We start from the raw sequence: 24033 nt of genomic DNA, 5'->3' as shown, positions 1-24033 counted from the left end.
TAGGGCATTGCCTTGGGACTGCCTGTGTGGGTATCTGGATGCGAAGTTTTGGCATTTTGCGTTCTCTTTTGTTGCAAATAAGTCTATTTGAGGTGTTCCCCAGAGTTTGAAGTAAGTGTTTAGAATTTGGGGGTGAATTTCCCATTCGTGGACTTGTTGGTAATCTCGAGAGAGATTGTCTGCAAGTTGATTCTGGATCCCTGGAATAAACTGTGCTATTAGGCGAACGTGGTTGTGAATTGCCCATCGCCATATCTTTTGTGCTAGAAGGCTCAGCTGCGTTGAGTGTGTCCCCCCCTGTTTGTTTAGATAATACATTGTTGTCATGTTGTCTGTTTTGACAAGAATGTATTTGTGAGTTATGATTGGTTGGAATACTTTTAGTGCTTGAAAAACTGCTAGCAGTTCTAGGTGATTTATGTGCAGTTTTGTTTGATGTACGTCCCATTGTTCTTGTATGCTGTGTTGATCGAGGTGTGCTCCCCACCCCGTCATGGAAGCATCTGTTGTTATTACGTATTGTGGCACTGGGTCTTGGAAAGGCCGACCTTTGTTTAGATTTATACTGTTGCACCTTAGAAGCGAGAGGTATGTTTGGCGGTCTATCAACACCAGATCTAGAAGGTGACCCTGTGCTTGTGACCATTGTGATGCTAGGCACTGTTGTAAGGGCCTCATGTGCAGTCTTGCGTTCGGGACAATGGCTATGCATGAGGACATCATGTCTAGGAGTTGTAATATAATTTTTGCCTGTATTCTCTGTGTTGGATACATGCGTTGTATGATCTTGTTGAAATTTTGAATTCTCTGTGGACTTGGAGTGGCTAATCCTTTTGTTGTGTCTATTATGGCTCCTAAGTATTGTTGTACTTTGCACGGCAGAATGTGTGATTTTGCATAGTTGATGGTGAAACCGAGTTTGTAGAGGTTTTGTATGACCTGATTTGTGTGGTGTGTGCACCTTGTCAGTGAGTTGGTCTTGATTAGCCAGTCGTCTAGATACGGGAATACGTGTATTTGCTGCCTTCTGATGTGTGCAGCCTCTACTGCTAGACATTTTGTAAAGACTCTTGGTGCGGTTGTTAAACCAAACGGCAATACTTTGAATTGGTAATGTATTCCTTTGAATACAAACCTGAGGTATTTCCTGTGCGACTGATGTATTGGTATGTGGAAATACGCGTCTTTGAGATCTAAGGTTCTCATGTAGTCCTGTTGCTTTAGCAATGGTAACACTTCTTGTAGCGTGACCATGTGAAAGCGTTCTGATTTGATGTAGGTGTTTAGTGTTCTGAGGTCTAGGATTGGTCTCAGTGTTTTGTCCTTTTTTGGTATTAGGAAGTACAGTGAATAAACTCCTGTGTTTATTTGTGTTTTTGGTACTAGTTCTATTGCGTTCTTTTGCAATAATGCTTGAACTTCTGTTTCCAGAAGGTCTGAATGTTGTTTTGATAAATTCTGTGCTTTTGGTGGTATGTTTGGAGGGATTTGTAAAAATTCTATGCAATAACCATGTTGGATAATTGCTAAGACCCAAGTGTCTGTAGTTATGTCCTCCCATGCTTGGTAATACTGACCTATTCTTCCCCCCACTGCTGTTGTGTGGAGGGGATGAGTGACATGTGAGTCACTGTTTGGTTGTAGGGGTTTTGGGGCTTTGAAATTTTCCCCTATTCCTAGGGAATTGTCCTCTGTATTGGCCCCGAAAGCCTCCCCTCTGGTACTGTCCCTGGTAGCTGGACGGGGTTGTCTGTGAGGTGCTGGCTTGTGTGGCCTGACCCCGAAACCCCCCTCTAAAGGTTGTTTTGCGGAAGGTGCTTTAAGTGCCTCTGCTCTGCGGGGAGTAGAGTGCGCCCATGGCTTTAGCAGTGTCAGTGTCCTTTTTGAGTTTCTCAATTGCCGTGTCCACTTCTGGTCCGAACAGTTGTTTCTCATTGAATGTCATATTGAGCACTGCCTGCTGTATCTCTGGTTTAAAACCAGACGTTCGTAGCCATGCGTGCCTTCTTATAGTCACAGATGTGTTAATTGTTCTTGCAGCTGTGTCCGCTGCATCCATAGAGGAGCGTATCTGATTATTAGATATGTTCTGTCCTTCCTCAACCACCTGTTTCGCCCTTTTTTGTAGCTCTTTGCGTAGATGCTCAATGAGGTGTTGCATCTCGTCCCAATGGGCTCTGTCATAGCGCGCAAGTAGTGCTTGAGAGTTAGCGATGCGCCACTGGTTTGCAGCTTGTACTGCGACTCTCTTTCCAGCTGCATCGAACTTGCGGCTCTCTTTATCTGGGGGTGGTGCATGCCCAGGAGTTGGCTCTCTTGCGAGCTGCTCCTACTACGACGGAATCTGGTGGCAGCTGCGAGGTGATGAAAACCGGGTCAGTGGGAGGTGCTTTATATTTCTTTTCCACTCTTGGTGTTATTGCTCTACTCTTGACCGGCTCCTTGAAGATTTCCTTTGCGTGCCGAAGCATTCCTGGGAGCATAGGCAGGCTTTGGTAGGAGCTATGGGTGGAGGAGAGGGTGTTGAATAAGAAGTCATCCTCGACTGGTTCCGAGTGTAGGGACACGTTGTGGAACTCTGCTGCTCTAGCCACCACTTGTGAGTATGCTGTGCTATCTTCCGGTGGTGATGGCTTTGTAGGATACGCCTCTGGACTGTTGTCCGACACTGGGGCGTCGTATAAGTCCCAAGCGTCTTGGTCCTGGTCACCTTGGCTCATGGTGGTGTGAGCCGGGGAATGTGATGGAGTTTGTGCTGGTGAAACGTTAGTTACAGGTGGAGGAGAGGGTGGCGGAGTTACCCTTTTCACCATTTTTGTTTGTGGTGCTTGGTCTGACTGAAACTCCAGTCTCCTTTTTCTCCTAATAGGGGGAAGGGTGCTTATTTTCCCTGTTCCTTCCTGTATAAAAATACGTTTCTGAGTGTGGTCCACTTCGGTGGATTGCAACTCTTCCTCAAATCTATGCTTTCGCATCTGAGAGGACAGTGATTGCTCCTCTGTATAGGAACCAGTAGTTGGGTCGGTTGCGGGTCGTTTTGGCACCGAAACCCTGTCTGTACTCTTTTTCGGCTCCGAGGTGACCTTCTTTTTCGGAGTCTAACCCTCTCGGCGTCGATCTTCCTCGGTGCCGCTGTCTCTGCGTCGAGCAGTTTCGGCTCCGCTATCTCGGCGTCGATCTCTTTCAGCAGCACTTTCTCGGTCCCGAGAAGGCTGCGTGCCGGTGTCTCGACCGGAGTCGGACGATCTCGGCACTATTTCGGCCTTTTTCGGTGCCGATGGTCGGTCACCGAATTTATGGGTGGAGCCATGGCCTGGTGGCAGTGTCGTCCCCTGGGCCTTGTCACTTTTCTTGTGTGCTGGCTTCGACGTGTTACTCACAGTTCTTTGGTCGTCAAATTCCTCGGAGTCCGATTCATGGATCGAGAAGGTTTCTTCTTCCTCGAACTCTCAGTGAGCTGTCGGCGTGGACGCCATCTGTAGTCTTCTGGCTCGACGGTCACGGAGTGTTTTTCGGGACCGGAACGCACGACAGGCCTCGCAAGTCTCTTCACTGTGCTCAGGCGACAGGCACAGGTTACAGACCAAATGTTGGTCTGTATACGGGTATTTGTTGTGGCATTTAGGACAGAAACGGAACGGGGTCCGTTCCATCAGCGTTGTTTTACACGCGGTCGGGCGACCAGGCCCCGACGGGGGATCGAAAACTACCCCGAAGGGTACCGGAGCTCTTCACTCTTCGATTCGGTGTCGATTCTATCTAAGCCGATCCCGAACGCAACAATACCGACGTAATTTTTCCGATATTTAGCTAACTTTCCGTTCCGAAACCCGGAGCGAAAGGAACACGTCTGAACCCGATGGCGGAAAGAAAACAATCGAAGATGGAGTCGACGCCCATGCGCAATGGAGACAAGGAGGAGGAGTCCCTCGGTCCCGTGACTCGAAAGACTTCTTCGAAGAAAAACAACTTGTAACACTCTGACCCAACACCAGATGGTGGGCTATGCACAACATGTGTATCTACAGCGACAGATGCCATCGAACCTTTGGTTACTCACAGTCGTAGAGTCGCCGGAGGGTCCTCCCTGAGTTGTTTGTTCTCCACCAGTCGAGTCGGGGTCTCCGGGTGTAGTGTTGCAAGTCTCACGCTTCTTGCGGTGAGTTGCAGGGGTCTTTAAATCTGCTCCTTGTAACAAAGTTGCAGTTCTTTTGGAGCAGTGCCGCTGTCCTCGGGAGTTTCTTGTCTTTTTCGAAGCAGGGCAGTCCTCAGAGGATTCAGAGGTTGCTGGTCCCTTGGAAAGCGTCGCTGGAGCAGGTTTCTTTGGAAGGCAGGAGACAGGCCGGTAAGTCTGGGGCCAAGGCAGTTGGTGTCTTCTGTTCTTCCTCTGCAGGGGTTTGTCAGCTCAGCAGTCCTTCTTGTTAGTTGCAGGAATCTAAATTCTTAGGTTCAGGGGAGCCCTTAAATACTAAATTTAAGGGCGTGTTCAGGTCTGGGGGTTAGTAGCCAATGGCTACTAGCCCTGAGGGTGGGTACACCCTCTTTGTGCCTCCTCCCAAGGGGAGGGGGTCACATCCCTAATCCTATTGGGGGAATCCTCCTTCTACAAGATGGAGGATTTATAAAAGTCAGTCACCTCAGCTCAGGACACCTTAGGGGCTGTCCTGACTGGCCAGTGACTCCTTGTTTTTCTCATTATCTCTCCTGGACTTGCCGCCAAAAGTGGGGGCTGTGTCCAGGGGGCGGGCATCTCCACTAGCTGGAGTGCCCTGGGGCATTGTAACACGAAGCTTGAGCCTTTGAAGCTCACTGCTAGGTGTTACAGTTCCTGCAGGGGGGAGGTGTGAAGCACCTCCACCCAGAGCAGGCTTTGTTTCTGTCCTCAGAGAGCACAAAGGCTCTCACCGCATGAGGTCAGACACTCGTCTCTCAGCAGCAGGCTGGCACAGACCAGTCAGTCCTGCACTGAACAATTGGGTAAAATACAGGGGGTATCTCTAAGATGCCCTCTGTGCGCATTTTTTAATAAATCCAACACTGGCATCAGTGTGGGTTTATTATTCTGCGAAGTTTGATACCAAACTTCCCAGTATTCAGTGTAGCCATTATGGAGCTGTGGAGTTCGTTTTTGACAGACTCCCAGACCATATACTCTTATGGCTACCCTGCACTTACAATGTCTAAGGTTTTGCTTAGACACTGAAGGGGCATAGTGCTCATGCACATATGCCCTCACCTATGGTATAGTGCACCCTGCCTTAGGGCTGTAAGGCCTACTAGAGGGGTGACTTATCTATACTGCATAGGCAGTGTGAGGTTGGCATGGCACCCTGAGGGGAGTGCCATGTCGACTTACTCGTTTTGTTCTCATCAGCACACACAAGTTGGCAAGCAGTGTGTCTGTGCTGAGTGAGGGGTCCCCAGGGTGGCATAAGATATGCTGCAGCCCTTAGAGACCTTCCCTGGCATCAGGGCCCTTGGTACCAGGGGTACCAGTTACAAGGGACTTACCTGGATGCCAGGGTGTGCCAATTGTGGAATCAAAAGCACATTTTAGGTGAAAGAACACTGGTGCTGGGGCCTGGTTAGCAGGGTCCCAGCACACTTTTCAGTCAAGTCAGCATCAGTATCAGGCAAAAAGTGGGGGGTAACTGCAACAGGGAGCCATTTCTTTACAGTACGGATCGACATTGTCGGTCCCCTTGACTCTTCAACGGCATCACAAAACTGATTTATACTGATTGGAGTGGATCATGCAACCAGATATCCTGAAGCAATGCCCATGAGGACTACTACTGCCCCTGCAGTAGCTAGGGCTCTGACTGGTATCTTAAGAAGAGGGGGTTTTCTAAAGGAGGTGATGTCAGGAAGAGGTACAAACTTCACGTCTGGTTACATGAAACACATGTGAGCTAAAGATGGTGTGACCTAAAAGTTCACTACCCCATTTAACCGACAGACAAATGGCCTTGTTGAAAGATTCAACAAGACACTGAAATTTGAGATTGGTGGACTTCCTGAAAAACTCAGATGGAGGAGATGTCTTACTTCCATGCCTGCTTTTCTCTTACAGGGAAAAGCCAAAGGGAGTAGGGTTTCCGCCTTTGAGCTTCTGTTTGGGCATTCTGTGAGGGGACCATTATGTCTTCTGAAGGAAAGATGGGAGAGGCCTCTCAGAGAACCTATGCAAGATATTGTGGACTATGTGCTTGGCCACTGCTCTTGAATGGCTGAGTACATGGAAAAAGCAAAAGGCTGCACAGGTCCAGTTCCAACCAGGGCAGACGATGTGGGTTGTGAAGCCTGTGGCTCCTAGGTCCCTCCAGGACAAATGGAGTAGGCCCTAACCTATTCTAGAAAGAAAAGAGGAAGTAATCTACCTGCTGGAAATTGGCTCTTGCAGGAACCCCAAGAGGGTCATCCATATCAACCGCCTTAAACCCTATCATGACAGGGATGAGATGACCATGCTCATGGTCACTGATGAGGGACAGTAAGCAGAGAGTGAACCTCTCTCTGATATAATCTCTAACAACCATAAAGATGGATCTGTTGAAGGAGTGGTCTTTTCAGGCACCCTGCGTGATCAACAGCAGACTGACTGCAAGTCTCATCTGTAAAGAAATGGCTCCCTGTTGCAGTTACCCCCCACTTTTTGCCTGATACTGATGCTGACTTGACTGAAAAGTGTGCTGGGACCCTGCTAACCAGGCCCCAGCACCAGTGTTCTTTCACCTAAAATGTACCATTGTCTCCACAATTGGCACAACCCTGGCACCCAGGTAAGTCCCTTGTAACTGGTACCCCTGGTACCAAGGGCCCTGATGCCAGGGAAGGTCTCTAAGGGCTGCAGCATGTCTTATGCCACCCTAGGGACCCCTCACTCAGCACAGACACACTGCTTGCCAGCTTGTGTGTGCTAGTGGGGATAAAATGACTAAGTCGACATGGCACTCCCCTCAGGGTGCCATGCCAACCTCACACTGCCTGTGGCATAGGTAAGTCACCCCTCTAGTAGGCCTTACAGCCGTAAGGCAGGTGCACTATACCACAGGTGAGGGCATAGGTGCATGAGCACTATGCCCCTACAGTGTCTAAGCAAAACCTTAGACATTGTAAGTACAGGGTAGCTGTAGGAAGTTGGCTCTGTATGTGCTATTTCAAAGTAAGGAATAGCATGCACAGAGTCCAAGGGTTCCCCTTAGAGGTAAAATAGTGGTAAAAATAGATAATACTAATGCTCTATGTTGTGGTAGTGTGGTCGAGCAGTAGGCTTATCCAAGGAGTAGTGTTAAGCATTTGTTGCACATACACAAGACAATAAATGAGGTACACACACTCAGAGACAAATCCAGCCAATAGGTTTTTATATAGAAAAATATCTTTTCTTAGTTTATTTTAAGAACCACAGGTTCAAATTCTACATGTAATATCTCATTCGAAAGGTATTGCAGGTAAGTACTTTAGGAACTTCAAATCATCAAAATTGCATGTATACTTTTCAAGTTATTGACAAATAGCTGTTTTAAAAGTGGACACTTAGTGCAATTTTCACAGTTCCTAGGGGAGGTAAGTTTTTGTTAGTTTTACCAGGTAAGTAGGACACTTACAGGGTTCAGTTCTTGGTCCAAGATAGCCCACCGTTGGGGGCTCAGAGCAACCCCAAAGTCACCACACCAGCAGCTCAGGGCCGGTCAGGTGCAGAGTTCAAAGTGGTGCCCAAAACACATAGGCTAGAATGGAGAGAAGGGGGTGCCCCGGTTCCGGTCTGCTTGCAGGTAAGTACCCGCGTCTTCGGAGGGCAGACCAGGGGGGTTTTGTAGGGCACCGGGGGGGACACAAGTCCACACAGAGATTTCACCCTCAGCAGCGCGGGGGCGGCCGGGTGCAGTGTAGAAACAAGCGTCGGGTTTTCAATGTTAGTCTATGAGAGATCTCAGGATCTCTTCAGCGCTGCAGGCAGGCAAGGGGGGGATTCCTCGGGGAAACCTCCACTTGGGCGAGGGAGAGGGACTCCTGGGGGTCACTCCTCCAGTGAAAGTCCGGTCCTTCAGGTCCTGGGGGCTGCGGGTGCAGGGTCTCTCCCAGGCGTCGGGACTTTAGGTTCAAAGAGTCGCGGTCAGGGGAAGCCTCGGGATTCCCTCTGCAGGCGGCGCTGTGGGGGCTCAGGGGGGACAGGTTTTGGTACTCACAGTATCAGAGTAGTCCTGGGGTCCCTCCTGAGGTGTTGGATCGCCACCAGCCGAGTCGGGGTCGCCGGGTGCAGTGTGGCAAGTCTCACGCTTCTTGCGGGGAGCTTGCAGGGTTCTTTAAAGCTGCTGGAAACAAAGTTGCAGCTTTTCTTGGAGCAGGTCCGCTGTCCTCGGGAGTTTCTTGTCTTTTCGAAGCAGGGGCAGTCCTCAGAGGATGTCGAGGTCGCTGGTCCCTTTGGAAGGCGTCGCTGGAGCAGGATCTTTGGAAGGCAGGAGACAGGCCGGTGAGTTTCTGGAGCCAAGGCAGTTGTCTTCTGGTCTTCCGCTGCAGGGGTTTTCAGCTGGGCAGTCCTTCTTCTTGTAGTTGCAGGAATCTCATTTTCTAGGGTTCAGGGTAGCCCTTAAATACTAAATTTAAGGGTGTGTTTAGGTCTGGGGGGTTAGTAGCCAATGGCTACTAGCCCTGAGGGTGGGTACACCCTCTTTGTGCCTCCTCCCAAGGGGAGGGGGTCACAATCCTAACCCTATTGGGGGAATCCTCCATCTGCAAGATGGAGGATTTCTAAAAGTTAGAGTCACCTCAGCTCAGGACACCTTAGGGGCTGTCCTGACTGGCCAGTGACTCCTCCTTGTTATTCTCATTATTTTCTCCGGCCTTGCCGCCAAAAGTGGGGCCTGGCCGGAGGGGGCGGGCAACTCCACTAGCTGGAGTGTCCTGCTGGGTTGGCACAAAGGAGGTGAGCCTTTGAGGCTCACCGCCAGGTGTGACAATTCCTGCCTGGGGGAGGTGTTAGCATCTCCACCCAGTGCAGGCTTTGTTACTGGCCTCAGAGTGACAAAGGCACTCTCCCCATGGGGCCAGCAACATGTCTCGGTTTGTGGCAGGCTGCTAAAACTAGTCAGCCTACACAGATAGTCGGTTAAGTTTCAGGGGGCACCTCTAAGGTGCCCTCTGTGGCGTATTTTACAATAAAATGTACACTGGCATCAGTGTGCATTTATTGTGCTGAGAAGTTTGATACCAAACTTCCCAGTTTTCAGTGTAACCATTATGGTGCTGTGGAGTTCGTGTTTGACAGACTCCCAGACCATATACTCTTATGGCTACCCTGCACTTACAATGTCTAAGGTTTTATTTAGACACTGTAGGGGTACCATGCTCATGCACTGGTACCCTCACCTATGGTATAGTGCACCCTGCCTTAGGGCTGTAAGGCCTGCTAGAGGGGTGTCTTACCTATACTGCATAGGCAGTGAGAGGCTGGCATGGCACCCTGAGGGGAGTGCCATGTCGACTTACTCGTTTTGTCCTCACTAGCACACACAAGCTGGCAAGCAGTGTGTCTGGGCTGAGTGAGAGGTCTCCAGGGTGGCATAAGACATGCTGCAGCCCTTAGAGACCTTCCTTGGCATCAGGGCCCTTGGTACTAGAAGTACCAGTTACAAGGGACTTATCTGGATGCCAGGGTCTGCCAATTGTGGATACAAAAGTACAGGTTAGGGAAAGAACACTGGTGCTGGGGCCTGGTTAGCAGGCCTCAGCACACTTTCAATTGTAAACATAGCATCAGCAAAGGCAAAAAGTCAGGGGGCAACCATGCCAAGGAGGCATTTCCTTACAGTAGCCTTAAGAGAATATGGTCTGGGAGTCTGTCAAAAAACGAACTCCACAGCTCCATAATGGCTACACTGAATACTGGGAAGTTTGGTACCAAACTTCTCAGAATAATAAACCCACACTGATGCCAGTGTGGGATTTATTAAAAAATGCACACAGAGGGCATCTTAGAGATACCCCCTGTATTTTACCCAATTGTTCAGTGCAGGACTGACTGGTCTCTGCCAGCCTGCTGCAGAGAGACGAGTTTCTGACCCCATGTGGTGAGGGCCTTTGTGCTCTCTGAGGCGTCACACCTCCCCCCTGCAGGAACTGTAACACCTAGCAGTGAGCTTCAAAGGCTCAAGCTTCGTGTTACAATGCCCCAGGGCACTCCAGCTAGTGGAGATGCCCGCCCCCTGGACCCAGCCCCCACTTTTGGCGGCAAGTCCAGGAGAGATAATGAGAAAAACAAGGAGGAGTCACTGGCCAGACAGGACAGCCCCTAAGGTGTCCTGAGCTGAGGTGACTCTGACTTTTAGAAATCCTCCATCTTGTAGAAGGAGGATTCCCCCAATAGGGATAGGAATGTGACCCCCTCCCCTTGGGAGGAGGCACAAAGAGGGTGTACCCACCCTCAAGGACAGTAGCCATTGGCTCTGCCCTCCCAGACCTAAACACACCCCTAAATTCAGTATTTAGGGGCTTCCCTGAACCTAAGAATTGAGATTCCTGCAACTTACGAAGAAGAGGACTGCTGAGCTGAAAAACCCCTGCAGAGAAGAAGACACCAACTGCTTTGGCCCCAGCCCTACCGGCCTGTCTCCCTCCTTCAGAAGAAAACTGCTCCAGCGACGCTTTCCTAAGGACCAGCGACCTCTGAATCCTCAGAGGACTGCCCTGCTTCCAAAAGACCAAGAAACTCCTGAGGACAGCGGCCCTGTTCAACAAAGACTGCAACTTTGTTTCCAGAGGAGCAGATTTAAAGACCCCTGCAATCCCCGCAAGAAGCGTGAGACTTGCAACACTGCACCCGGCGACCCCGACTCGACTGGTGAAGAAACAACGCTACAGGGAGGACCCCCAGGCGACTCAGACTGTGAGTAACCAAAGTTGTCCCCCCTCAGCCCCCACAGCGACGCCTGCAGAGGGAATCCCGAGGCTCCCCCTGACCGCGACTGCCTGACTCTAAAATCCCGACGGCTGGAAAAGACTCTGCACCCGCAGCCCCCAGCACCTGAAGGATCGGAACTCCAGTGCAGGAGTGACCCGCAGGAGGCCCTCTCCCTTGCCCAGGTGGTGGCTACCCCGAGGAGCCCCCCCCCCTTGCCTGCCTGCACCGCTGAAGAGACCCCTTGGTCTCCCATTGAATCCTATCGTGAACCCGACGCTTGTTTGCACACTGCACCCGGCCGCCCCCGCGCTGCTGAGGGTGTACTTTCTGTGTGGACTTGTGTCCCCCCCCGGTGCCCTACAAAACCCCCCTGGTCTGCCCTCCGAAGACGCGGGTACTTACCTGCTGGCAGACTGGAACCGGGGCACCCCCTTCTCCATTGAAGCCTATGTGTTTTGGGCACCTCTTTGACCTCTGCACCTGACCGGCCCTGAGCTGCTGGTGTGGTGACTTTGGGGTTGCTCTGAACCCCCAACAGTGGGCTACCTTGGACCCCAATCTTAACCCCGTAGGTGGTTTACTTATCTGCAAACACTAACATTACTTTACCTCCCCCAGGAACTGTGAAAATTGCACTGTGTCACTTTCAAAACAGCTTATTGTGTTTTATGTAAAAAGTATATATGCTACTGTGATTATTCAAAGTTCCTAAAGTACTTACCTGCAATACCTTTCAAATGAGACATTACATGTAGAATTTGAACCTGTGGTTCTTAAAATAAACTAAGAAAATATATTTTTCTATAACAAAACCTATTGGCTGGATTTGTCTCTGAGTGTGTGTTCCTCATTTATTGCCTGTGTGTATGTACAACAAATGCTTAACACTACTCCTTTGATAAGCCTACTGCTCGACCACACTACCACAAAATAGAGCATTAGTATTATCTCTTTTTGCCACTATCTTACCTCTAAGGGGAACCCTTGGACTCTGTGCATACTATTCCTTACTTTGAAATAGTGTATACAGAGCCAACTTCCTACATCATCAGTATGCTCTTCTCTTTGATCCCCCGGTAGGTTATGTGGGTGCCCAGAAAGGTGAGGCAGTGCAGAAGGTTGTACTATGCATTAAGATCTTCTAAGTACTGGCCAAAAGGCAACCCCATGAGGGTATGCATGCTCAGTCTACCCAAGCTAAAGCTGCAACCACTGCATTAGCACGCGGAGTTCCAGTCCTTGACACCTGTCAGTTGGCAAAAGGGGGCATCTCTACACACGTTTACCCACAGTCAGGTTGGTAGGGACGGGCATTTTGCCCGTTTGGTCCTGCAGGATGTTCTATTGTGAACTTGGTTTGCAGCCCCACCTCCAGTGACGGTATTGCTTGGGTATCTATTCAAACGTAAGGAATCTGCAACTTGACGTCTCTATCAGGTGAACTAGTTACTTACCTTCGGTAACGCTTATCTGTTGGAGAGAGTATCTAGTTGCAGATTCTTTACCGACCCATCCATCCTCCCTGCTCTGAAAACTGATTTCTAGGGGCAGGGACTCCCCTCTCAGGCCCTTAGTTTTGAGGGACCACTTCCAGTTTCTTTATGGCTTTGCGCTTCTGGTGTTGAAAGTTGTGAAAAGAAATAGACATCAGCGCACTGAAGTGGTACCTATATAGGAACCGCAGCATTATATCTGACAAAGACGAGACAGACGATGGATCCAGAGTCGATCAACACCACTGAACGACGCATATGGGTACTGCTCATGAAAATCTTCTGGATCCAGTCTGACACCTAGGGGAAATTCAAAGGTAAGGAATCTGCAATTAGATATTGTCTCTACCAGATAAAGCGTTGCCAGAGGTAAGTAACTTCATCTTCAGTCCCAAAACCCTGTGTTATCAGTATTAGTTTAGTTGTCCGCATTGATGACTAAAGGTTTCACCAGTCAGATACTGTTATGGAGATATCAGTTTTTCAGTCACTGTATCCCTCAGTGCTTCCACTATGATTCCATTATTATGAGGCTGTTGTCTCTATTTCTCCAGATTACTGGGCCAGGCAGAAAGGGCCGCTACATCCACCCCACCCTCTGAGACTAATGTTACTTCTGTGAAATCTCCGACATGGTCAGGGCCCACCTGAGATCTAATCTGGAGACTTAAATTGCAGCAGGAGGGATTCTTTTTGGTTCAGGTAGGGTCTCCAGTTTTGTGACCATTGGCTTCGCAATTGAAGCACCAAGCCTTCTCAGGGTCAAAGTTCTTACCCTTGTACCCACCTTAGGCTTGTGATACGTCTCTGGGCCCACACTCCTGAACAGGTTTTTGGGGGCTTTTAGAAGGCTTTGATTTTATCTTGAGACTGGTTACCATCTTTCTCTTGGGGAGAGGGGTGGGGGTTAGCAACCCCCCCCCTTTTTTTTCCATCACTGCCACCATGAGTTGTCTTGGATGCCCTAGTCTTGACCCAGTGGTCTGCCTTCTTTCACAATTGTGGGGGAGAAATTGGACCTAGGCCTACCAGGTACTGATGCTCTTTCATAATAAGATTAGAAACCCCATTGTAGTAGTGCACCTGGTTCTCTTTTAACCAGCCACCTTTTGTTTTGACTGAGAAGTCAATACAATTTACAGAGGATGGACTATAGGCTTTTCTAGTTTCCCTGAACCTGAACTCCTCAGTTTGGAGCCTAAAGCCCTCAATCACAGTATCCTTCATGTGGTCATATGACTCCGCATCTGTTCCAGTCAGTGTCAGGAGTCTATCCGTACACTTTCCTGAGAACAGGCCCAGAGGAGAGAACACCAATATTTCTGGCCGAGTTTCCATGTGGCACAAGCCCTATCGAAGGCAGTGAACCACTTGGTGATGATAGCACCCTCTGAATATTTGGGGACAATACCTCTGGGGATCTTCTTTCTCTCTATTTAAAATGTTGCTGCCATCAGAGATGGGTCCTAGGCCCAGCTCAACTCTTTTTCTATAGCTAAAACTCTAGACTCTAATTCTACCCTCTTAGCTAGTTTCTGGAGTAAAGCTTCTTCACTGTCTCCATCTACTGGGGTACTATCAGTAGAGTCTCCAGTGGCATTACTGTCCACCTCCCCTTCTACTCACTCTCATGAGGGGCTTCTTTACTTGTCATGTCTCTAGGAATCTTGGTGTTCCTAAATCTGCCATCTTGGTGTTGGCAGTTTTCTCCATGTTTTGTCCACATCAAGCAGCCCACCTTAGGGATGGGACTGACTTGAGGGGTGGACACACCTCTCCATACTAAATTGTCCACCTGTCCTGGGACCAAATGGGCCCTGGGGCGGGCGGAGGTGGTTGGTGCGGTTGGCATCTCTTCTTTGAGTGAAGCCATATCTGCACTCCAAGGACTGTGGGCTTTGAAGCCCCCTGCCTTGACATGCAGGTCATCCAGTTGGGCGAGGTATATAGACACCTCTCCCAGGGCAGGCCTAGTTTATGGCCATCTGAGAGCAAAGGTTCTCACCCTCGGTGGGGGGGGGTTCTGGTGGTGGCAGTCAGTCTGGACACAGTTAAATGGTAGGTTTTCTAAGGTGCCCTCTGGGTGCATGTATTAATAAATCTGACACTGGCATCAGTGAGGAATGAAAATGTCACTTACCCAGTGTACATCTGTTCGTGGCATCAGTCGCAGTAGATTCGCATGTTTTGCATAGCTCGCCATCTGGTGTTGGGCCGGAGTGTTACAAGTTGTTTTTCTTCGAAGAAGTCTTTCGAGTCACGGGACCGAGTGACTCCTCCTTTTGTCTCCATTGCGCATGGGCGTCGACTCCATCTTCGATTGTTTTTCCCCGCAGAGGGTGAGGTAGGAGTTGAATTGTAGTAATAGTGCCCATGCAATGGATTGACTAAGTATGTAACTATTTAAGGTTGAGATGATATATATACAAATAGTTGAAGGTAACTTCCGAACTGCTACAGGCTCCCGGGGAGGCGGGTGGGCACATGCGAATCTACTGCGACTGATGCCACGAACAGATGTACACTGGGTAAGTGACATTTTCAGTTCGATGGCATCTGTCGCTGTAGATACGCATGTTTTGCATAGACTAGTAAGCAGTTATCTCCCCAAAAGCGGTGGCTCAGCCTGTAGGAGTGGAAGTAGTTTGAAATAATGTTCTTAATACGGCTTGACCTACTGTGGCTTGTTGTGCGGATAACACGTCTACACAGTAGTGCTTTGTGAATGTGTGAGGCGTAGACCATGTGGCTGCCTTACATATTTCTTGCATTGGGATGTTTCCTAGAAAGGCCATGGTAGCACCTTTCTTTCTGGTTGAGTGTGCCCTTGGTGTAATGGGCAGCTGTCGTTTAGCTTTAAGGTAGCAGATTTGGATGCATTTAACTATCCATCTGGCTATACCTTGTTTTGATATTGGGTTTCCTGCATGAGGTTTTTGAAATGCAATAATAGTTGTTTAGTCTTTCTGATGTTCTTTGTTCTGTCAATGTAATACATCAATGCTCTTTTGACATCTAATGTATGTAGTGCCATTTCAGCTACGGTATCTGGCTGTGGAAAGAACACTGGAAGTTCCACTGTTTGATTTAGATGGAACGGTGAAATAACCTTTGGCAAAAATTTAGGATTAGTCCTTAGGACGACCTTATTCTTGTGTAGTTGTATAAAAGGTTCTTGTATTGTAAACGCCTGAATCTCGCTTACTCTTCTTAGGGAAGTAATGGCGATGAGAAATGCAACCTTCCAGGTTAGGAACTGTATTTCGCAGGAGTGCATGGGTTCAAAAGGTGGACCCATAAGTCTAGTTAGGACAACATTTAGGTTCCATGAAGGAACAGGTGGTGTTCTTGGTGGTATAATTCTCCTAAGGCCCTCCATGAATGCTTTAATGACTGGTATCTTATATAGGGAAGTTGAATAGGTAGTCTGCAAGTATGCAGATATTGCTGCAAGGTGTATTTTAATGGAAGAGAAAGCCAGGTTAGATTTTTGTAAATGAAGCAAGTAACCCACTACATGTTCTGGAGTTGTGTGTAATTGTTGTATTTGATTAATATGACAGTAGCAAACAAACCTCTTCCATTTACTTGCATAGCAGTGCCTGGTGGATGGCCTTCTGGCTTGCTTTATGACTTCCATACATTCTTGGGTAAGTTGTAAGTGCCCGAATTCTAGGATTTCAGGAGCCAGATTGCTAGATTCAGCGATGCTGGATCTGGGTGTCTGATCTTTTGGTGGTGTTGTGTCAACAGATCTGGCCTGTTGGGCAATTTGATGTGGGGTACTACTGATAGGTCTAGCAGCGTTGTGTACCAGGGTTGCCTTGCCCAAGTTGGTGCTATTAATATGAGTTTGAGTTTGTTTTGACTGAGTTTGTTTACCAGGTAAGGAAGGAGAGGGAGAGGAGGAAAAGCGTAAGCAAATATCCCTGACCAGTTCATCCATAGGGCATTGCCTTGGGACTGTTTGTGTGGGTATCTGGATGCGAAGTTTTGGCATTTTGCGTTCTCCTTCGTCGCAAACAAGTCTATTTGAGGTGTTCCCCAGAGTTTGAAATAGGTGTTCAGAATTTGGGGGTGAATTTCCCATTCGTGGACCTGTTGGTGATCTCGAGAGAGATTGTCTGCGAGTTGATTTTGGATCCCTGGTATAAATTGTGCTATTAGGCGAATTTGGTTGTGAATTGCCCAACGCCAAATTTTTTGTGCTAGCCGGCTTAACTGCGTGGAGTGCGTCCCCCCTTGCTTGTTTAGATAATACATTGTTGTCATGTTGTCTGTCTTGACGAGAATGTATTTGTGAACCATTATTGGTTGGAAAGCTTTTAGTGCTTGAAAAACTGCTAGAAGTTCTAGGTGATTTATATGCAGTCTTGTTTGATGTACGTTCCATTGTCCTTGTATGCTGTGGTGATCGAGGTGTGCTCCCCACCCTGTCATGGAAGCATCTGTTGTTATTACGTATTGTGGCACTGGGTCTTGGAAAGGCCGCCCTTTGTTTAAATTTATGTTGTTCCACCACAGAAGCGAGAGGTAAGTTTGGCGGTCTATTAACACCAGATCTAGAAGATGACCCTGTGCTTGAGACCACTGTGATGCTAGGCACTGTTGTAAGGGCCTCATGTGCAGTCTTGCGTTTGGGACAATGGCTATGCATGAAGACATCATGCCTAGGAGTTGTAATACCATCTTTGCTTGTATCTTTTGTGTTGGATACATGCGTTGTATGATGGTGTTGAAATTTTGAATTCTTTGGGGACTTGGAGTGGCTACTCCTTTTGTTGTGTCTATTATGGCTCCTAGGTATTGTTGTACCTTGCACGGCAGAATGTTGGATTTTGTGAAGTTGACGGTGAACCCTAGTTTGAAGAGGGTTTGTATGATCTGATTTGTGTGATTTGAGCACTCTATTAACGAATGGGCCTTGATTAGCCAGTCGTCTAGATATGGGAACACATGTATTTGCTGCCTTCTGATGTGTGCAGCGACTACCGCTAGACATTTGGTAAAGACTCTTGGTGCGGTTGTTAATCCGAAAGGCAGTACCTTGAATTGGTAATGTATTCCTTTGAATACAAACCTTAGGTATTTCCTGTGCGATGGGTGTATTGGTATATGGAAATACACGTCCTTGAGGTCTAAAGTTGACATGTAGTCGTGTAGTTTTAGCAATGGTAATACTTCTTGTAGTGTGACCATGTGAAAATGGTCTGATTTGATGAATGTGTTCACTATTCTGAGGTCTAGGATTGGTCTCAGCGTTTTGTCCTTCTTTGGTATCAGAAAGTACAGTGAGTAAACCCCTGTGTTTATTTGTGTGTTTGGCACTAATTCGATTGCATTCTTTTGCAATAGTGCCTGCACTTCTATCTCCAGGAGATTGGAATGATGTTTTGTAAAATTTTGTGCTTTTGGTGGTATGTTTGGAGGGAATTGATGAAATTCTATGCAATAACCATGTTGGATAATTGCTAGAACCCAAGTGTCTGTAGTGATTTCCTCCCATGCTTTGTAATAATGACTTATTCTTCCCCCCACTGGTGTTGTGTGGAGGGGATGAGTGACATGTGAGTCACTGCTTAGTAGTAGGGGTTTTGGGGCTTTGAAATTTTCCTCTATTCCTAGGGAATTGCCCTCCTCTATATTGTCCCCGAAAACCTCCTCTGTACTGTCCCTGGTAACTGGACGGTGTTGCCTGTGAGGTGCTGGCTTGTGTGCTCTGACCCCGAAACCCCCCTCTAAAGGGTGTTTTACGGAATGTGCTGTAATTCCCTCTGCTCTGCGGGGAGTAGAGTGCGCCCATGGCTTTAGCAGTGTCCGTGTCTTTTTTGAGCTTCTCAATCGCTGTGTCCACTTCTGGACCGAACAGTTCTTTTTCATTAAAAGGCATATTGAGAACTGCTTGCTGAATCTCTGGTTTAAATCCAGACGTTCGGAGCCATGCATGCCTTCTGATAGTTACAGATGTATTAATTGTCCGTGCAGCTGTATCTGCAGCGTCCATGGAGGAGCGGATTTGGTTGTTGGAAATGGTCTGTCCCTCCTCAACCACTTGTTTTGCCCTATTTTGTAGGTCCTTGGGCAGATGGTCAATGAGATGTTGCATCTCATCCCAATGGGCTCTGTCATAGCGCGCAAGTAGTGCCTGGGAGTTAGCGATGCGCCACTGGTTTGCAGCTTGTGCTGCGACTCTCTTACCAGCTGCATCGAACTTGCGGCTTTCTTTATCTGGGGGTGGTGCATCTCCAGATGTGTGGGAGTTGGCCCTTTTCCTAGCTGCTCCTACAACGACAGAGTCTGGTGGCAGCTGTGTAGTGATGAAAGCCGGGTCTGTAGGAGGCGCCTTGTACTTTTTTTCCACTCTTGGTGTGATTGCCCTGCTTTTGACCGGCTCCTTAAAGATTTCTTTTGCGTGCCGGAGCATACCAGGGAGCATAGGCAGGCTTTGGTAGGAGCTGTGGGTGGAGGAGAGTGTGTTGAATAAAAAGTCATCCTCGACCTGTTCTGAGTGGAGGCTTACATTGTGAAATTGTGCTGCTCTAGCCACCACTTGAGAATACGCAGTGCTGTCCTCTGGTGGAGATGGCTTCGTAGGGTATGCCTCCGGACTGTTATCTGACACTGGGGCGTCGTATAAGTCCCATGCGTCTTGATCTTGGTCACCCTGGCTCATGGTGGTGTGAGCTGGGGAATGTGATGGAGTTTGTGCTGGTGAGACGTTAATCACAGGTGGAGGAGAGGGTGGTGGGGTAACTTTTTTCACCACTTTTGTTTGTGGTGTCTGTTCAGTTTGGAACTCCAATCTTCTCTTTCTTCTAATAGGGGGAAGGGTGCTTATTTTTCCTGTCCCCTGCTGAATGAAAATACGCTTTTGCGTATGGTCTACATCAGTTGAGTGTAGCTCTTCCTCAAACCTATGCTTTTGCATTTGGGAGGTTAGCGAGTGCTCTTCTGTATAAGAGCCTGAAACTGGGTCGGTTGCAGTTTGTTTTGGCACCGAAACCCTGTCTGCATCTTTTTTCGGCTCCGAGGTGACTTTTTTCTTTTTCGGGGCCGAAACCTCTCGGCGTCGATCTTCTTCGGTGCCGCTGTCTCGGCGTCGAGCCGTGTCTACACCGGTATCTCGGTGTCGATGCTTGTCTCCAGCACTTTCTCGGTCCCGAGAAGGCTGCGTGCCGGTGTCTCGACCGGAGTCGGACGATCTCGGCACTGCTTGGGCCTTTTTCGGTGCCGACGGTCGGTCACCGAATTTATGGGTCGAGCCATGGCCTGGTGGCAGTGGCGTCCCCTGGGCCTTGTAAATCTTCTTCTGAGTGGCTTTCGACGTCTTACTCACGGTTTGTGTATCGTCGAATCCTTCGGAGTCCGATTCTTGGATCGAAAAGGTTCCCTCCTCTTCTTGTTCCTCGAACTCCCGGTGGGCTGTCGGCGCGGACGCCATCTGAAGTCTTCTGGCTCGACGGTCTCGGAGTGTTTTTCGGGACCGGAACGCACGACAGGCCTCGCAAGTGTCTTCACTATGCTCAGGTGACAGGCACAGGTTACAGACCAAGTGTTGGTCTGTATAGGGGTATTTATTGTGGCATTTGGGACAGAAACGGAACGGGGTCCGTTCCATCGGCGTTCTTCTGCACGCGGTCGGGCCGACCAGGCCCCGACGGGGGATCGAAAAACTACCCCGAAGGGCACCGGAGCTCTTCGATCTTCAATGCGGTGTTGAATCTAACTACGCCGATCCCGAACGCAACAATACCGACGAAAATCTTCCGAAATTAGCTATCTTTCCGTTCCGAAACTCGGAGCGACAGGAACACGTCCGAACCCGATGGCGGAAAAAAAACAATCGAAGATGGAGTCGACGCCCATGCGCAATGGAGACAAAAGGAGGAGTCACTCGGTCCCGTGACTCGAAAGACTTCTTCGAAGAAAAACAACTTGTAACACTCCGGCCCAACACCAGATGGCGAGCTATGCAAAACATGCGTATCTACAGCGACAGATGCCATCGAACATATTAATATGAGATGTTTGATACCAAACATTCCTATTTTCAGGGAAGTCTTCATGTTGTTGGGGAACTCCTAGTGACCAGTGCCCAGCACATGTTCTTAAAATGGCTTCCCTGTTCACTCGCTATATTTAAGAATCGACAGACATAGCAGGGGCACATCTGCTCATACGGATATGTACTCACATGCAATATAATGCACCCTACCGTATGGCTGGAAAGCCTGCTGTAGGGGTGACTTACATGTACTGCATGCAGTGTTAGGGGACATGGCACACAGGCTGTGTGCTATGTTGTGTTTTCACTTTTAGCTGCACCAAGACACGCAGCCTGCAACAGCAAACAGTGTGTGTTAGGTGAGGGGTCCCTGAGGGTGGCACAATACATGCCCCAGCCCGGGGGACCCTCTTTGGTACACCATGCCCTAGGCACCAGGGGAACCATTTACTAGAGGCTTACAGGGGCTAAAGGTATTGCCAATTGTGGAACACTTGCACAGTTTTAGGGAAAGAGATCTGGCACTGGGGGACTGGTTGGCAGGAACCCAGGTGCACTTTCAGTTAAAACTGCATTGAATACAAGCCAAAACATGGGGTGACCATGTCAAAAAGGGGCACTTTCCAACATGGAGCACCTGATAAAATGCATGTTCTGACATTCACAAATAACTGGGTCTCTGATTTCCCTAATCCACTGTTTTGGTGTCATGTAGCAGTCCAGAGAATATGAAGGACATGCACGCCTTGTATGAATGCAGTGGTAGCACCCTTAGCCCTGGTAGAATGGGCCCCCAGGACTCTCAGGTGGCTACTCTGTTTTGGGGTCCAATCCATGGACCCTCTCCCTCCTCTTTGGAAGGGTAAGCCGGGCAAAGAACACTGGTAGAATAATAGACTGGTCAAATTCAGGACACTAAGACTTTTGGTAAGAAGGCTGAGCAAGTCCTCAGCACCAATTTGTCCAGGAAAAATGAGTTGTAACATGGTTTTACTTAAAGTTCCTGCAGTTAACTCATGAGATGAGATGATATAATCACTATGAGGAAGACTGTCTTTAAGGTCAAGAGATGTACCAAGCAGCTATATATAGGCCCAAAGTGCATATCTGAGGCATGCTAAGACCACAATAATGCCCGAATGATGCATCACAAAGTATTTGAGCGAACATATGCATCCACCCTTTAATAAATCTAATCAAAACAGGTTATTGACAATATGGTTGGTCCGGAAAACATAGAATACCCTTTTACAGTGCCCACTGCAAGGCTTTGCTAGGATAAGGATTAAACAAAAACCAGAACACGTAACTGCTTTGCTTGTAAAGGGTCAGTACTCCAGACACCACACCAGGTTACAAACTTGTACCAGTGTCCAGAATAGATGGATTCCATGGAGGGGCATCTGACGGTCAGGATGACATCTACCACCTCAGCTGGCAGATCGCAAATAATACACACAGTAGCTTAATTTCTAAGCATGGACATTTGTTTTCTGAACTAGAAACACACTTTCTAACAGCAAGCTGAGCAGTGCAATCACTCACACTTATGGAGAGAATAATTCTAACATGAACATTCTGTACACAGGTTCAAAAGAATACAATTGCACCGCAAAATGAAGGAGTTCAAAGTCAATATCTGAAGCACATATAGAACAATTTTGTCACATCTGGTACAGGAACAAAGACACAGCTGGGATCCCTTCTGCTCCATGTAGCATTGCCTACAAGCTACTGCTAAGATATAAGATTCTGGACCCAGTATCACACCTGAAGGATAATCAAAAATGAGGAATCTGAACTAGAAGTGCACATCAGAATTGTTCTCCACCCCCCCTCCACCCCCACCCCCAACTAAACATGGTTTTAACTTTGCAGCTTGCATTAATTTTTGTTTCTTGACCTGCATGCAAGCAAACACTTTATAAAACTGGGCAATCTGCTCTGGCAGACATGTTATTTTGTTGAACCTATTTAAATGAATATGTTTGTATATTAAGCAATGTGTTTAGGTATTTTAGGAATCACATTTGAAATACATGTGGACACTCCTAGGCCTACAAACACACTTTAGCCAGTAGAAAAAACCTGTAGGACAACTGCATGCACTACCATATTAAAAACATAAATAATGAAATAAGATTATATTAACATACACATACACACACATACATATACACATATACATATACACATACATATACACATACATATATACATACACACATACATACATATACACATACATACATACATATACACATACATACATATACACATATATACATTAGCTTCACACTATACGAACAGTTGAACATAAATGACATTTTGCATTATGGCAGCTACAAGTCTAAAACAAACTTTACCAATCAATTCAGCAGGCTTATTTGGTCTTTTGTTAATGAAGGTTTCAAAAGCTTCCTTCATAGCATTGACAAATTTTTCATTCTTCAGGAAGCATACATCAATAACATGGTCCACCTTATCCTTGAAATCCAGCAGCTCTTGAACCATGGTCCTATCCTTTTCAGGGTTAATTACAATAGTACTGCCAAATGCCTGTAAGAAATGCATCAAAATTACCAAACCAAAAATACTGTTACTCTTTTTAGAAACATCAATGCACGAAATTAAGACAGTAAGGCTAGGAGTTGTTCAGTGAGGATTCATGAACTATAGTGTGAATAGTTTAATACAAAAAGATCATATACTTTGAAAACAAACATACAAAAAAGAAATTTGTACAAGAATGGGGTTTGCACTTAGGGCTCACATAAGAGGTGGGTGGCGGTATGGGGGATGCCATACCCAACTGAATTAATGAAAGTCATAAGTGGCTATTAATGGGTACCTGGGAGGGGACTGCAACATGAAGAGAGGTATTACCTTCTTTAACTGAGAAGGGGATGAAATGAAAGAGAGGAGGAGGCAAGGTTGCCTAATAGGGAAACCTTAGGTAGACCAGAAACCAATGTTGTTTATCTTACGAAGACAGCTATTGAATGCAATTAGTAACATCTCACAAACCTATTAGTTTCATGAACTTGAGATACTCTTCCTGTTCCCAATGAGCAGCAGACCGCCTTAACAGACAAAAGACCTTCAGCATCACAGAATTGAATTTTCACCCTAAACTAGAAAGCAACCAGGAATTCGAAGACTGGACGGACACACTGTGAAGGTGAATAAAATGTGCTAGAACATGACTTCATCAACCTTTATTTCTATGACTTCTGGCTTTCACTCCTTCCCAACATATTCACATTGTTGAAATTTGTGAAGCAGAAGCTGCATATGAAGCGTCTAGCTAGAAAGAGAATACGAAAAAGCTGTTGTGTAAAATGAGCATTGGCATAGCCAATAAGTTGCAAGCCAATACGTATCACATTTGGGAAATATTGGCTTAGTCAATAGGTTTTGCAACATCATTGAAGAACTGAAAAGTAACAAAAAAAACAATTATCTTCTGATGTGGATGGCTGTGCCATTTTATAGGCATGACCACCATGCTCTCCCACCAACAACCCTAGACTATTTCCTGAGTCCTAGTGCTAATCTGACAGACGCACCTAAAACTCAAAGGTGATGAATAGAATACTTGGGGGGGGGGGGGGGGGGGGGGAGAAAAAAAA

General features: G+C 47.6%; 1 protein-coding gene across 3 annotated transcripts in view; it reads right to left on the bottom strand.

Moving 5' to 3' along the window:
- CUL4B (cullin 4B) overlaps window positions 1-24033 on the bottom strand; it is a 581072-nt gene that overhangs the window by 366202 nt on the left and 190837 nt on the right. For all 3 annotated transcript variants that reach the window (XM_069212058.1, XM_069212066.1, XM_069212075.1), the window contains one exon: window positions 22768-22960. In XM_069212058.1, coding sequence (XP_069068159.1) covers window positions 22768-22960 — 193 coding nt within the window. The remainder of the gene's footprint in view (window positions 1-22767; window positions 22961-24033) is intronic.

This window comes from Pleurodeles waltl, chromosome 2_1, assembly GCF_031143425.1.
Source record: "Pleurodeles waltl isolate 20211129_DDA chromosome 2_1, aPleWal1.hap1.20221129, whole genome shotgun sequence".
In the NCBI taxonomy this organism is placed as follows: domain Eukaryota; kingdom Metazoa; phylum Chordata; class Amphibia; order Caudata; family Salamandridae; genus Pleurodeles; species Pleurodeles waltl.
The sequence above is the reverse complement of the archived record's forward strand: the minus strand, read 5'-3'. Positions and strand labels throughout refer to the sequence as shown.